The sequence below is a fragment of the Cucurbita maxima genome, unplaced genomic scaffold (assembly GCF_002738345.1).
Source record: "Cucurbita maxima cultivar Rimu unplaced genomic scaffold, Cmax_1.0 Cma_Scf00010, whole genome shotgun sequence".
Classification (NCBI taxonomy): domain Eukaryota; kingdom Viridiplantae; phylum Streptophyta; class Magnoliopsida; order Cucurbitales; family Cucurbitaceae; genus Cucurbita; species Cucurbita maxima.
The window spans coordinates 5,626,214-5,641,710 of NW_019272026.1; the positions used below are offsets into that span (position 1 = coordinate 5,626,214).

At 38.8% G+C, this 15,497-nt stretch overlaps 5 protein-coding genes across 5 annotated transcripts; 2 read left to right on the top strand and 3 right to left on the bottom strand.

Moving 5' to 3' along the window:
• The first annotated feature begins 2,223 nt into the window (after nucleotides 1–2,223).
• On the top strand, nucleotides 2,224–4,041 carry LOC111485637. Its single transcript, XM_023132610.1, has 3 exons — nucleotides 2,224–2,498; nucleotides 2,652–2,715; nucleotides 2,825–4,041. The coding sequence occupies exons 1-3, from the start codon at nucleotides 2,418–2,420 to the stop codon at nucleotides 3,724–3,726; spliced, it is 1,047 nt and encodes a 348-aa protein (XP_022988378.1). The 5' UTR covers nucleotides 2,224–2,417; the 3' UTR covers nucleotides 3,727–4,041.
• A 626-nt stretch (nucleotides 4,042–4,667) lies between these two features.
• On the bottom strand, nucleotides 4,668–6,905 carry LOC111485621 (protein EDS1L-like). Its single transcript, XM_023132586.1, has 3 exons — nucleotides 6,478–6,905; nucleotides 5,605–6,369; nucleotides 4,668–5,506 (listed from the first exon to the last, which is right to left on the bottom strand). The coding sequence occupies exons 1-3, from the start codon at nucleotides 6,793–6,795 to the stop codon at nucleotides 4,766–4,768; spliced, it is 1,824 nt and encodes a 607-aa protein (XP_022988354.1). The 5' UTR covers nucleotides 6,796–6,905; the 3' UTR covers nucleotides 4,668–4,765.
• Nucleotides 6,906–7,188: 283 nt separating this feature from the next.
• Nucleotides 7,189–8,629, bottom strand: LOC111485658 (two-component response regulator ARR5-like). The gene is made up of 5 exons (XM_023132637.1): nucleotides 8,165–8,629; nucleotides 8,016–8,092; nucleotides 7,868–7,945; nucleotides 7,727–7,797; nucleotides 7,189–7,652 (listed from the first exon to the last, which is right to left on the bottom strand). Exons 1-5 carry the CDS (start codon nucleotides 8,370–8,372, stop codon nucleotides 7,364–7,366), a joined length of 723 nt encoding a protein of 240 aa, XP_022988405.1. The 5' UTR covers nucleotides 8,373–8,629; the 3' UTR covers nucleotides 7,189–7,363.
• A 624-nt stretch (nucleotides 8,630–9,253) lies between these two features.
• Nucleotides 9,254–12,026, top strand: LOC111485642 (E2F transcription factor-like E2FE). Its single transcript, XM_023132614.1, has 11 exons — nucleotides 9,254–9,441; nucleotides 9,520–9,587; nucleotides 9,672–9,724; nucleotides 9,818–9,895; nucleotides 9,977–10,030; nucleotides 10,124–10,217; nucleotides 10,465–10,541; nucleotides 10,633–10,705; nucleotides 10,800–10,861; nucleotides 10,989–11,400; nucleotides 11,506–12,026. Exons 1-11 carry the CDS (start codon nucleotides 9,362–9,364, stop codon nucleotides 11,598–11,600), a joined length of 1,146 nt encoding a protein of 381 aa, XP_022988382.1. The 5' UTR covers nucleotides 9,254–9,361; the 3' UTR covers nucleotides 11,601–12,026.
• On the bottom strand, nucleotides 11,915–15,255 carry LOC111485638 (mannose-1-phosphate guanyltransferase alpha-B-like). Its single transcript, XM_023132611.1, has 16 exons — nucleotides 14,947–15,255; nucleotides 14,750–14,832; nucleotides 14,514–14,611; nucleotides 14,319–14,419; nucleotides 14,147–14,225; nucleotides 13,963–14,023; nucleotides 13,763–13,809; nucleotides 13,587–13,679; nucleotides 13,403–13,493; nucleotides 13,265–13,316; nucleotides 13,031–13,147; nucleotides 12,794–12,941; nucleotides 12,608–12,700; nucleotides 12,471–12,539; nucleotides 12,293–12,335; nucleotides 11,915–12,198 (listed from the first exon to the last, which is right to left on the bottom strand). The coding sequence occupies exons 2-16, from the start codon at nucleotides 14,805–14,807 to the stop codon at nucleotides 12,098–12,100; spliced, it is 1,251 nt and encodes a 416-aa protein (XP_022988379.1). The 5' UTR covers nucleotides 14,808–14,832; nucleotides 14,947–15,255; the 3' UTR covers nucleotides 11,915–12,097.
• Nucleotides 15,256–15,497: the final 242 nt, after the last annotated feature.

Sequence of the window (15,497 nt, forward strand, 5' to 3'; positions counted from 1 at the left end):
AGTATATTAAATTAGGAACAATTATTAATTACCCCAAATAAAAATGATAATTCGATTTTAATGCTTGATATATGAATGATAAATAATGTTATATTGTGTTTTTAATGATAGATACATAATAAAAAAAATTAATCCGTGGATTAAATTAAAATTTAAAGGTCAAAATTGGAATTATATTAATTCGACAGCCTTCTCATATAGTCTTCTTTGTCGGTTGAATGCCCAAAAGAGTTTGAATATCATTTTCTATCTTACTTTTTATTTTTTAATTTATTGTTCAACTATTTTCTTTTAAAGTTTAACATACTTTTTCTCCCCATATTTTATTTTTCACTTTAATTTGAAAACTTTATAATATAATGATTCAATTTATAATAATATAATTTAATAATATCTTAATAATATTTTAAGATTAGTAAGTATACTTATAAACTAGATATAAAATTTCACCTTAAAAAAAATAAAGATTAAAATAATTAAGCATTAAAGTTTAGACAATCTACAAACAACAAATCGATTAACAATTATTTAGTTAATTATTGTTGTTATGGAGGATTAGATGATTGAATCATAAAGATTATAATATAATTAAGGTAATGAAATTGAGGAAAATGTGGGTACGAGTTGAGGGACAAGCTTTTATCAGTGTGAATATGAGACTACATCCAACCAACAAAGTTGTAGCTCACCTTATTTCTCTCTACTTTCAATTTATTAATTTCCTAATTTATTGCCAACATTTTTCACTATTTAATTCTACCTAACTATTACACAAATTTATTGAAATATTTTTAGTCTAATTAGGGATTTTTTTTTCTCGACCTTTAATAGTCTCTTTGAAGCAGGAGGGGTCGAGTAATTGGGTGGGGACGGAAACAGAGAATATAATCTGTGTCCCCGACCCCATTTAACCAACGGAGAAATCTCCCCCCACTTCCTCCCTCTAGTTTAAACGAGGAATCTCTACCTTATTTAGGACGGGTCTCCATGAGGCACAACGCTGTAAGCTAAATGGGTGTTTATGACTTGACCTAAGACGTTTTAATCGAATAATAAATATGAAAATTAAAAAATATTAAAATTAGGAATATAAATTCATATTAACAGAATTTAAAATATAATGCTAGATTTATAATCCAAAATAATATTTCCAATTGGTTATGCTCCTAGATCTATTAATTGGATAAGTAATGTATATATAATTGGAGTAACATGATAGTATGGGATTTTTATAGAATTTGTTTCCGAAATTCGTCGGGTTACCAGAATTTTAGGCCCACCTCGCCACGTGGAGGGCTCCACGTTTTAGCTTTCAGGTGTAGCGTTGTCCATTAATTTGTTTTTAAAATAAAATATAAGAATTTTATTTTTTATTAATTGACCAAATTTTCTCTCCTCTCTTTGTTTTTTTTTCATTTTTCCTCTTATATTCCAAAATAAGCAACGCGAACTAAGAAAATGAATTATACTAAATGTTGTAGTTGTACCGTTCAAGTCTAAGCTCAAGTCCCACGACTATCAGATATTGTCTTTGTTAGGCTTTCTCTTGTGTACTTCCTCTCAATATTTTTCAAAACTCGTTTAATAGGGAGAGATTTCACATATGCTTAGTTCCACTCTCACATCGAGGTGAGATCTCACAATCTATCTCTCTTGGAAATCCAACTTTCTCATTGGCACACCGCTCATTGTCTGGGTTTGATACAATTTGTAATAGCTCAAGTCCACCCCTAGAAGATATTGTCTACTTTCGAATATTAATATATTGGCCAAACCCAACCCAAATTTGCTTTTGCCCTAACCCGACCCTTTTAGGAATAATAAATATTCACTTACGTTGACAAATATATGCTACTTGAAAAACAAAAATTAAAAGAACCAATAAAATTAAAAGGAATACTTGACTTTTAAATGCTGTATGTAGGTATGGGCATCGGCCGAATTACAACCAACTAAAGGGGCCGGGGTTGTTAGGCCGAACTCCTCCGGCCCATTGAATGGCCCAACATATTAGACTCAAGAAACGACACCGTTTTGTTCATCTCTTTGGGCTGGCTCCAGGCAGTACACGGGTGCACGATGCCAATTGCCACGCCCGTTTAAAAGACCCCTTATTTTAAAGCCATTCTGAAAGGGCCATGGCTGGGCATGGCCGGAAATTTTGGAAATGAGAGGGATATTTTGGTAACTTGGCCGATATTTAAATGAAATCTCGGCCCTCTGTTTTTTGCTTATTCTGTGGAAAAGAGCGAGCGAAGCAGAGGAGTTTCCGTTATCCATTTTTCTTTTCTCTCTCTCTCTCTCTCTCTTTCTCTCCCCCTCGAAGATCTTCTCTCTCCCGGAAAATAAAAATATCCACACAAATTAGGGTTTCCTTGCGAACTTGGTTCCTTCAATTCGATTTCAACTCTCCCATCATGGTTACTGATTCGATCGCTAATGCTTCAATTTCTTTGGCCCCAAACGCCCGGGATTTGCCCCTGTCCAAGAAGAGGAGGGTGAGGACTCTCTCTCTCTTTTTGTTCAAACGTAAATCTTCTCATTTTTTCTTTTAGTTTTAATGCCGGAGAGTTTTATTGTTATTTTTTTCTTTGATGGTTACTGAATTTTCCCCCCAATTTGGTCGTAATTGTTTCGGCTGGGGATTTCAGGCTAGGAACTCCAAATTGAAGCAGTCCAAGCTTGACGTTCGTCGCGAGCAATGGCTTTCTCGAGGTATAACCACTAATTATGTTTCAATTTGTTGTTAATTGAATATATTTATGGAACCGACTTCATGCATGCGATAATTTTTATTTAATCGATTTGGGTTCACGAGTGATAGGTGCGATAAAGAACAAAAAATGGAACGAAGAAGACAATCGGCTTGATTCAGAGGTCGTCAAAACGGTGGAAGATGATAATCTTTCCTCCAAAAAAATAAATAGGAGGGAAATAGGAGAAGAGGACGACAGATCGGTCCACCATCACAGCGATTGTTCGGAGTCGCCGTCCAATAGCCCCCCTAGTATGGGAAGTAGTATCTTGGGTGGTAATGATTCGGGTCACCATTTTACTGGTAGTAGCAGTAGTAGTAGCTGCCGCAGCAGTTCTAGTGGTTGTCGCTCGGGGAGTATAACGGAGGAGGAGGAAGATGAAGAAGATGATGACTGCTTGGAAGATTGGGAGGCTTTTGCCGATACCCTAATCGCCACTGACAAGCAGCATGATCAATGCTCCGAGTCTTCCCCTAGGGGCGATGTTGTTTCTCAATTGGGTTCTTGCGGAGACAGCAGAAATGAGTTGGGCGTAGGAGATGGTGATTCGAGCATTGAGCATGGCAGAATTGCGCGGAGGGCTTCAATGAATGGCCGAGCATGGAGGCCTGATGATGCCGATCGTCCCCAGAGTTTGCCCACGTTATCAAAACAGCTTAGTTTACCGAATACAGATCGGCGTTTTGGATGTGGAAGCGTCCCTTGGGCTTGTGGTGGTGTTGTGCCTGTACCTACATCTTGTCCAATTTGCTTTGAAGACTTGGACCTTACAGACTCAAACTTTTTACCTTGTCCCTGTGGATTCCGGCTATGCCTTTTCTGTCACAAGAGGATTCTTGAAGAGGATGGGCGTTGTCCTGGTTGCAGGAAGCCATATGATCGTGATCCTGCGGATAACGAGACAAACGAACACAGTGGCAGCCCGACTTTCCCATTGGCTCGTTCTTGTAGCATGATTTCAAGGTCTTAGGTAGTGTTCAGTTTCTGTGAGTTGTTAATGTACGTCTGCTCCACTTTTCTTTTCTTTTCTTTTAGTTTTCTGTCCTGCGTCTCTTGGGTACTATAGTAGTCTTGGGCTCTGATTTTCATAGTAATAGAAGTGGCATTTGGGTGTTGAAGTATGGTTATGAGATTGAGAACCTTTAAACTGAATTTCCTACAAGAGTGTGGTTCTTATCTTGTGGTACATTTGCCAATGTAGAGGACTTAATTCGTACTTGATATGTGAATAGACGAGATGGTATAGAAATAAATACATGGAATAATGATACAACGTTTGTTTGTTTTTCTTCACTTCTTATTTATTTGTATTTGCATATATTTCATAGGAATGCTGAAGCTGTTCTATTTCTCGTCACCTTCCTCCTCATTCTTGTCGATCTTATGAGATTTAGTGTCATACTTGATTACTTCCTTGGGGTTCTATGGCATAAAATGAAATGTGGAAATATTTGCAATACCTTCAGTTATGGTGTAGGAAACTATTATGATCCAAACTTAGAAAGACAGCTATGGAGCGGGAAATCTTTTTCTAGCAGACACGTTGCTGTTACATAAGCTATTTCAATTGCTGCAGCACGAGGATTTTATCAGCTACGCTTTGCTGTTCCAAATGGTTACACTCCGATGTGAATGTTTTGGCTCATTTTTGGTTTCAATAATATAATTTTCATGCTGGCTGGGTAATATAAGGTTTATGTTCAACTTAAAATTGATTTCTAATTATCCCAATATCTTCCAGAGGGCTAAACGGCATTTGTCTCCATGAACAAGGCCTCTGCTCCTCAGCCCAGGTGGTCGGCAGTTTCTGTCGGAGATTACAAGGTTAGTTCTTATCTTCTTGAAAGCCCCGCCGTAAGTATAAAATTGGTGTGAAATTGTTCCGTAACATATTCACTAAAAAGTTTAGGACATTTTTTAGAATAAGTTTCTAATTGTTCATACAAACAGAAAGGATCCGGTTGGAACATTATTGTTTTATAAGTACAATGCCCTCATTAAGGGTCTGACTACATCGTGTTAGTAGCATCCTCGGTATTCGCCATCCTCTCGATATCGTCCCTAATACAAGACTGTGATCTATGATGCTCAGGAAGTGTCTTCCACCATTCCGTGAAAGTAGATTTCTTTAACAACATATCATTTTCAATCTCATTGACCCATCTCTTCATCTTCTTCTCCAACTCTAAGATTTCTCTTGAACATTCAGCGTACAATTTGGTTCTGGTTTGGATACGAAGCTCCTCTACCTCTGCCCAAAGAGTCGATACTTCACTCGGCTCCGTCATCTTTTGATTATGTTCGAGCCATCTTTGTGTAAATCTGTAACGTTTCGGCCTTCCTTTTATCATATAAGGACCAGTATCATCATTCTTGGAGTGTCTATAGTAGTTAGCAATATCTAGAGGCTCATAGAGACAGCGAAACCGGGTTCCGATTTGTATCCATTCGTCCTGGCCCTCAAATTCATCCGGGAGCTCGTATCTTTTGAGCATTTCTACGATCTCGTCCCATATACCTGCTTGCTCAAGCCTCTTGATATTAGCTTGGAAGTCCTTCGGATCCTTCTGGAGTTTAAATGCATCATAATATCCCAAACCGTCAACCTTACATACATCTCTGTAATTTTCTTCTAGCCAATTCAATAGTTTCTCGATATCTTGTTTCTTTAGACTCATCCTTTCTTGATTCCTGATTTTCTGCTCTTCGTATGAGCCAGCTGCTCGAAGATTCAATAAAGCTCTCGAACTCTGTAATTTCACAGTCGAAACTTAGAATTCACTTTCGATCACCCATGTGAGAGATAAATAGATAGATAGATAGATATAGAGGAGATTAGAGAACTTACTAGGCCAAGTTCATTCAAAGCTTGTGTTATCGGTGTGTTTCTGCCTGTTAAGGACAACGGGAGCTTATACAATTCATCTAGACGAATAGCGTGCAGGAGCTCCAAGTTCTGTCGCATTTTAGATTCATACTCCCAATGGGCCTTCAAACTCTGATGAGCGATGTTATCACATTCGCTCTCAGAGCTCAACTGACAAGCGAAGAATAGTATTTGTAAAACAGCATCTGGGTTGGTCACCACCACCACTTTCTCACTGTCAGTAAAGAAAATGTAAGTGCCAAAAGGGCTATAAGGACTCAATTTGACAAAGCTTTTCAAAGTGTCTAGCAAAAGGTTAGTGTTTCCCATAAGATGGCAGGCAGCATTGCTTGCCACAGCCGACGCATTCCTCATCACCGTCATGAAGAATTCAGTAGCAACATTCCCATTCGACGCTGACCCGAGTGATCGTGAGTTCAAGGAGGTGAGGATGGTTTGCAGATGTGGTTGCAAGGAAGGTAGAGGAGCTAGATGGATTCGTGGAACGATGTCGTATCTCGTGACGAAGTGTACAAAATGGATGGACCATTTCTCCCTTTTGAGAGCATGGGAGAAAATGAAGTTACCCACAAGAGGAGATCCAAATGTGATGCATTTTGGAGGAGTGAAATTGGTGTTTGTGTTTGAGTTTCTTTGCTGTTCCAACAGCCAAATGGTTGCAAGAATGGCTACCGGACCTCCGGCTGAGTGGCCGGTAAACGCTACAGGCTTGTTCGCTTTGAGAACCTGATAAACAGAATCCGAATTTCAACAGTTAAAAGAAGCGAAGAATACATAGAACGGAAGAACAGGAAAAGGAATAAATTGGGGGAAATTCTGGGAAAAGTAAGTTACCTCCTTGAGCTTCCCCAAAATGGCCTCAAATCGCCGGAAAAATGCGGAATTGACCTCGGCGTATTCATCGAGCCCGATGCTCCTGACGGAGGGGAACAGCTGACGGTTGATCTTTGTCTCCCCGAAGGATGAATCGGAAGAAGAGAACCAGGCTTCCGGTGACCAAGATCCAGCGAAGCTGATGATGGAGAAATCTCGGGTTTTATCAAGGAGAAAGGGCTTATCAGCATGCTTGTGAGCTTTAACGGCGGCCGACCAGGCGTTTCCGATGAGCTCTTCCTTTAAACCAGTGGCGTCCTCCAGCCTCGAGTGAACCATTTTCTGCAGCTCCGATGATGCTCTGCTCTCTGCTCTCTGCTCTGCTGTGGTTTAGATTGACGAAGACTCTGAGTCTTGGACTTCGGGTTGGGAATATATGATAAATTATGGGATTCCCCGTTTACTGCTTGTCGTTTTCGTATCGCAAAAAGTAGTTTTGGATTGGGCGGCTTGTAAAGGAATCGATTAAACATCCACGAACTTTCCACCTTATTTCTCTCGCATGTGAGTTAGAAGAACGCCCGCTTACAGACACCGGTGGGCTCGGCTCAAACGGTTACAAATGAGATTAAAGCCAAATACGAGATGATATACAATATACAATGGACCAAACCAAACAATAGAGTGTATTTAGACGGTTACATCACAATTCAAAAAACTACTAGTAGTAGACTTAGATGTAAAGAGATAAACCGAACAATATTTACTAATAGTAGACTTATAGTCTCATTTCAAACAATAATAAACCCAAAAAGGGAAACAGCAAATGGGGATATAATCTCCCAAATAACCAAACATTTACACAAAAAAAGAGTAACAAATAACTTTTACAACTTGAATTCCATGGTTACGTGAACTGGTCGCCATTGAGGAACCTTGGTTTCTTTGACGAACATGTGATTCGTTGCAGATACCCTTGGCAATGGTCGAAACCCACCATCGGCGGCGGCGGCGGCGGAGACCCAGGAGTCAAGAAGTGGTGATCATGATCATGATCATCAAGACGAAGCTTCCTCTTATGACTAATCTCCTTCCCTCCATTTTCTCCATCCATAATGAAGTAGTCTTTCAGTCGTTTCACATCAGACAATTTCACAGGCTTCACTATGAACTCTTCAGCCCCTTCCTTCAAGCAACTATCAAACAAAACCTTAAAATCCCTCCATTGATTAACAAAACAAGAACATAGAGAAACAGGGGAAGTTCATACTTCTCTATTCGACCCATAATATTCTCTGATGACATTATCACAACAGGAATCTCCCGGAGAGCCGATGATTCCTGATCATACCAATTGTCATCAGCAACCATTGATATAAACAACCCAATCAATCAACAACAACCAACCAACCTTGATCTTCTTCAGCAGTTCATATCCATTCATTTCAGGCATGGAATAATCTGTGATGATGAGATTCACCTTCAAATCCTGAAACCAACCCCCCACCACCATTAAATGCATAATATAAATCATAAGCAAGCAAATTAAAATTGCTTACACTAAACCGGACAGAATTGGTTTCCCCATCCAAACCCAGATATTGAAGAGCACTTCTCCCACTCTCAACAGCAGTCACTGCAAAAACCCCAAATTCAGACCAATCCAATCCAATCCAAAATCAATTCTCAAAACAAACCCATTATTCACCTTTACAAGACGAGATCTTCAGCAACCGCTCAATAACCTTCCGATCGACGAGGCTATCATCAACAGCAAGAACATGAATCTGGGCCAAACCACTCTGTTTCGAATCACCATCAGAAACCCCAACAAGTTGGCCGGGATCCGCCGCCATGGCCGGAGAAGAGAGAGAAGAGAAAAGGGGTTTGATGAGGAAGAGGAGAGATGGGGTCATCTTATAAGGAAATGGGAAATGGTTGGTCTAATTAATGGGCGGAGTAAAAGCAGGGATTCTGAGGATCCAAAATTTCAGCGAGATCATAGTGGAAGGAAGAGGGTTTGTTTATTGTGATTTCATGATATTTGTGAGAGACAGAGCGAATCCAAATCCCGATGGCAGAGAAGATTAGAGAGCCACTTGTCAATTGTCGCCATGATCGGTCAAAACAGAGGGCGAAGGAAGCGAAGCAGAGTCAGAATCAAAGCACTCTGCAGATTGTCCGTACGATCTATACTATTTTATTTCTTATGATATTACTATTTTGAATCCAGTTTTCATTTTCATTTTCATTTTTAGTATAATTTTGTATTATTTAATTCAAAACAATTAAATTAGTGCAGAAGGAGCAGGGGTAAACGAAAATGGCGGCAGCTAAAGAGGAAAGCCGCCCAATGCAGCGGTGCAGAATCCAGAGAACGATACAGTGTCAGGCGGCACCCCGGTGGAGATTCTTTATTCTCAATTCATTCATACAAATTTAAAATAAAAATAAATTTATTTCAATTAAAGGGAGATTATAGTTGAAAAGTATTGGATAATATATCTATAAATCATTCATTAATTATAATTAACACGTTAATTTAAATCAAATTAAAAGATAAAAAGTACTATGGATATAATTAACAAAATTTAATAAGCAAAAGATTTCAGAAGTTATAAATTAAAATATGATAGGAGTCTCTAATTTTTAAAGGATTTTGTTAATCTCTTATTTTAAAATATTATTAAACAATTGAATAGGTTTGACAGTCAAAGGACAAAACAGTCATTTCAGCGAAGCATGCACTAGTAATTTTGAAAAATCGAAAGCGCGCCTGTTGTGCTTTGAATCACGCTCCCTCTTCTCTCAACGGTTCTTCAAATCTTCTGTTTCAAATGATTCCCTCCCATTCTCAACTGCATATAATCTCTTCTTCTCCAATCTTCAATTCCATCGTATAGCTATGGCTAATCTTCTTCTATCGGATTCTTCTTTAAAAGCTTATAGCCGGAAGCAGAAATCCCTCGGTCTGCTCTGCTCCAAGTTCGAGCTCGCCTCTCTTCCTTTAAATTTATCGATTAATTCATATACATCTCGCTTAATGTATCTTCTGGCTTGTAGTTTTTTGAGGTTGTATGATCGAGGTGATGTTCACTCAATCAGCCTCGACAATGCCGCCTCTCGGCTAGGTACGTATGTTCTTACTGCCTGTATTTTACTTTGGTAGTTGGCCGGTGCCTGAATTCAAGAATTTTTGCGACTTTCATTTGCAGGTGTTGAAAGGCGACGGATCTACGACATTGTCAACGTTTTAGAAAGTGTTGGAGTAAGGAATTGGTTGCTGTTGTTTGTTTGTTTGCTTATTTTCTTCGATGCACGTTTTTGTGTTTTTATTTTAGAAATTTTCGTATGATTACAGATTCTTTGTAGAAAGGCCAAGAATCAATATAGTTGGATAGGATTTTCTGGCATTCCAAAGGCACTACGGCACCTTAAGGTATCTGCATTGTTTTGTTAAGATTCATATTTAAGTCTTCTTTTGTTAATGGCCTTGGTTTTTTGTTACTCTCTGTAACAGGAAGAAGATATGAAGGGAAATAACTCTCCCATAGCTGCCTATGATCACTCAAGAGTAGGTCGAATTGTCACTAAAACAGTCCTTTTTACTATTATTAAATTTGTTTTGGATTTCATAATCACAACTTTTTTTTTTTTTGGGAATTAGTTGATAGATGAAGATGAAACATGTTCAGATCTCACTTCTGTGAGCCATGAGTCAATCCCTATGATGTCTAAATCTTCAGCCTCAGTGAGATGTGGTACACTGCAAAGCTTTACTTTAATTCGATTCATTTATCATTTGGAACTGAGGATAGTCACTTTTTGGCAACAACATTTTTCTTATGATTACTGCAATTTTTGTTCCCAGTTTTAAAATTTTGAAATTTTTAATTGCTTTTTCACCTTTTCTCTTTCATTTTTTTTTTTCAAATTGCATCAGAAAATCGGAGGGCTTGCACCCCTTACGAAATGTGTTTTTTTTTCTTCACTTTTCTTTCTTTCTAGTGGCGTCAGAAAACCGGAGGGAAAAATCTCTTGCACTTCTTACGCAGAATTTTGTCAAGCTCTTTGTCTGTTCTAACGTGAGTCAACTGGCAAGATGACAATTTTAATTCAGTGATTATGTTTGTTCTTTTGTGGAAATAATCTATAAATTCGAAACTCTAAATGCAGGCACATCTGATTTCACTCGATGAAGCTGCAAAATTACTGCTAGGCGATACACAAAGTGAATCCGTAATGAGAAGTATGAACCTCTACTGGTGAGAATTTTGAAATATTTTTTTGTTTTAACAGGGTAGGTTGTTAGCTAATTTCATATTGTTCCTTCAACTTTGCAGGCAAAATCAGGCGCCTTTACGATATTGCAAATGTGTTAGCTGCAATTCATCTTATTGAAAAGGTAAAGTGATCTGATCTAGTTCAACCCCTTGGCCAAATTTCTTTCTTTTCTGATCGAAACACACTTCCTAATCTACTTGTGGAAGAATTGACTACACATTTTAAACTTTTGAACCTACAATTGACAGACGCATACCGTTGATACCAGAAAGCCTGCATTCAGGTGGTTAGGATTTAGAGGTAAAGTTGAGAATTGTCGTGCAGGCAAGCCAATTCCATGTGGTTCAAATAAAAGGACTTTTGGAACCGATATAACTAATATCAACTTGAAGAGAAACAAAGTGGTCAATTCATTTGATCTGAATAAGAGCCCCAATTCCCAGAAACATAAGCATGTGCATCTAGAGGGTTGTAGAGTTGAAGTAGATTTGAACCAAAGTGGCAAATTTGAGCGCCATCCAAATTCTAAGAGCTTCATATTTGGACCCTTTTCTCCCATTGCTAGATTGGAAGTTAGAGCTTCTAAAAATGAAGTGAAACGGGTTCGTCATAACTGGGTGAGCCTTGCCTCAACTTATCATCCTCAGTATCAGAACCAAGGTATGTTCCATTCTAATTTCTCTTCAAGTACCTCATGTTGAGTGAACTACTAATTAGAAGACAATAATGAACAGACCAGTAGCTCTCCTTCCTATGATTTTGCAGCTTTAAGAGAATTATTCTCTCATTACAAGGATGCCTGGAAGTTATGGTACTCTGAAACTGTGAACAGATCATCAATACAAATTCCTGAGGCATAAATCTTGTCACCCAACATCGATCAACCAATTATAGCATTGAAGTCATCCTTTTGATGATTGGTTTTTTTTGTAGCTTGGGATCCTTGTCAACCAACATCTATCAAGTATAGTATTCAAGTCGTTCTTTTGTTGAACTGAATTTTGGAGCATAGGGTGCTTGTATGATGCTGGCTGTGCACAGCTTGGCTGTGTCAACTCCGATCTCTGGAGGCCATTGTCATGGTATCGTACTACCATCACAAGATACCGCCTAGGAACCCCTAATGACTTGGAAAGTCTGTGTGGTTGATCAAGCTGAGCTTTCGAATAGCTAGTTTATCTACGAATATGTAGTTTATTGTCTGTATTTTGCATAATTGAATCAATGTAAGCCAATTTCAAACAGATCTCAGTTAAAAGAAGTCTCCAACTTTTGATGCCTCCACATCCGTTTCTCGAGTTGAACATGGGTTATACGAAACAAAAATATACCGACCCTTTTGTTTGGTTTGGTTTTTTCATAGAATTATCTCCTCTTGAACACTCATGTTGAGAGTCTTGTTTGGGAGTACAATGCTGTTTGTCACCACTACTTCGTCCTCAACCGTGACCGCTTCACCTAGACAATAGAACCAATGTTTGCCATGTTAGAACCACAGCCATGAAATACAGAAACTTTTTTTAAGAGCAAAAGTAAGGTAAAGGGTAAAAACCTAGAATTGTAACTCCCCGCTTTGCATAGTAATCTCCATCAGCCTAGAAGTAGCATAAGAGGTTCAAAACCCGACTCACTTATGAATTAAAAGTGGCTTACGACGACTCACTTATGAGCTTCTTCATGGAGCAATTAAAACCCGAAAACAAAACAAGAAAGCACATATCTCGACTTGCCTGTACACGAGACCATCGACCAATGGAAGATTTCCACCCAACAATGGCGTGAATGACAACTGCATTATCCTGACGAGCCAAATGAAAATAAGCTTCGAGTTGAAGTCCAAATTTTATTTACAAAAATAAATCCATACTTGAATTTCAACATCATCAAGGATGATACAGCTCATGAGCCTAGAACCAGCTCCAATTCGAGCATTAGCTGATATTGAGACATTAGGACCAATCTGCATAACGACATAGACGAGAGGCCAACTTAAAAATTTAACCTAATGAAAGTAGAAAAATAACAAAATTAACTACAGGATTTGGAAGGTTACCTTGGCTGTTGGATGTACTTTAGCTGAAGGATGAATATAAACATCCCCAGTGATGATAGCGTTTTTCGTACCATCTCCACTTGCCAATAGGTCGGGGGAGGTGACCCGGTATTGGAGGAGATATAAGCCAGAGCATTTCAAGGACATTCTGCAAGATTTCACACAGAAAGATGTGCGTATATTTTTGAACGGATACAAATGAATCTTAAGAGAATGCATGTTTTGAATACGACGTACGCAGGCGTTTTGATTTGTTCCCAGAAGTCCATAGTTTCATACGTATATAACTGTTTCTTCCCTGCAAAAGGCGATAGGATGTCTTGATCCAATCTTACATAGTCTTTCGGCAAGCTCCTGTAGACGAACTTTATATTATGAGTAACATATATTTTTATATGCAGCTTCGTACATACGGCTAGGTGGCCGTGCTGAATCTAAATAAAAATTTCAATATAAAGAGAAGGATTCAACCTTGTTGCTGCAGATTGAAGGGCTTCAAAGCTAGATAATCGACTTAAATTCGCTGCAAATTACATATAAGAGGTAAGTGAGAATGACTTAATTATAAAAAAATTTCACTGCTTTCATGTAGTCGCCCCGATTACTCACCTCTCTCTTTCCGCTGCGTGGAAACGCCTTGTATTGCAGAAAATATATCCGGTGTAAATATGTAGACACCGCAGTTTATAAGATCGCTCACCTGTTTTGGAAACAAAAGCAGGGGAACACGATTGAAAACTCAACCTCAAGAGACAGTGTTAGTGAAACTGATATGTTTTGATGGTTAGCATACAAAAGTTTCGGGTTTTTCCGCATAGTGAAGTAGTTCATTTGTCGTTGGATCGGCAACCAACTCTCCAAACTGGTGAGCTGCCTCAGCAGAAACCTAAAGACAGAATAAGGATAAAGGCCATCATTGAATATGAACAGATAACTTGTAATGGTAAGAGCTTGAGTGTGTTTACTTACTCTGATTACAAGGATTGTTCCCATCCCTCCATATCTTTTGTGAGCATCTGTACGAAATTTAAAGGACGATCATATTGGTCGTAAAGACGTATTAGGGTGAGCATTTCAACCGTTTCTTGGGTGAAAATCAATCTTAACTAATACGAGCACGAGGGGGTCGGGGACAAAAAATTGGATCAAAAGAAAACAAGTAAAGCTACCTAGCATTTGCGGGAGTGGAAAACTCGAGCAAACGTCGCAATTCAGCAAGAAGATATGCGACTGGAAACAAGATCATAGAATCATTAGGAGGTCTGAAATGCATTGATGGATCATAATCCTAACAAAAAGGAAGAACAACTTGAGGGAAAAAAGAATTGGACAAGAACAAGTGAGATTAAGAACCGGACTGTCTTCCATGATCAGATCTCTGAAGTGAAAAAGGCCACCGGCAGAACCGTGAGGCTTCTGTTCCTTCAAATATCTAATGACCACCACAACAACATCATAGAAATTCAAGAACAAAAAACGAAGAGATTAACATAACTTAGTGTAGATTTTGAAGGGAAATGGGTACCTAATAGGAACTTTGAGTTCATTAGAAATGGAAGATAAATACAGTGCAAATTCACGCTCCTCATAGAAGCCAATAAGAAAAATCTGAGCCAGGTTTGGAATCTGTAAAAACAAACAGAAATTGCAGGATCTTGATGAACAGAGATGGCCTCAGAGTAAGCATTCAGCAATCAAATGAACAGAGATGAACACATACCCTTTTACAAGCAGAAATTGGGTGATGCACCATCGGCTGTCCCGCCAAAGGAAAAAGAGGCTTCGGAATATTCAATGACAGTGGTCGAAATCTAGTTCCTGTTCATTACAATATGAACAAAGTATTTCAAGAATATGTTGTTTGAATCCAGATGATAAAGAACATATTGATCAATTTAAAGGCCTCAAGAAGCTTCCCTCCAAAACAAAATGGGAAGAAGTTAGGAATTCATATACCTTTAGTGGGGCCGCCGACCATGATCACAGCAACAACCTTCTCCTCTGCGCTCCCCATCGCTAATCGAAGTAAACCCAGATCCCTAAAACCCAATACCGCCGCCGACTGATCTCAACAACAAGAAAATGATATGGGAAATCCAAGTAAATTGATAATTTAGGTAAATATGCCCAACCCAGAAAATGATATGGGAAACCCAGAAATGGTATTGTGAACAGAATCTCTGAATTCAGGGAGAAACACAAACAATCAAAGAACAGCGAAATGAAACGTTGAGAAATACAAGCCGTGGAGATTCGGGATTTGAATTAATGCAGTACTTCGCCAGTTTCTTACGATATGTGGCCAAATTCCAGCCAGAACAATCAACTTTCCAACTCTTTGTTACTCTCTCTCTCTCCACTTTTGGAGGCAGCGTTTGTGCAAAAAGAGAGATCTGTGGACGCCAACCAGTGGAAATTAATGGCAGAGTTAGTGATATTGGGTTGCCCATCGTCAAGGATTGTGTTGGCCCACTTAAGTCAATGCCAATTTGACTCAACCTTGTGCATTTGTCGGTTGAAGGAAGGATCCAGGATCATTCCTCGCATCAATTTTACCGATCCCATGATTTGATCACACCCCACCAAGAACTGTATATTATACGACAAATTTTGATACCGCATCAGGGTCTTCTTCTTCATACTGCTCAACAAAACTTCGCCTGTAAGATTAAGCGTCTGCAGATTTTCCTTTTTGTTTTTGAGT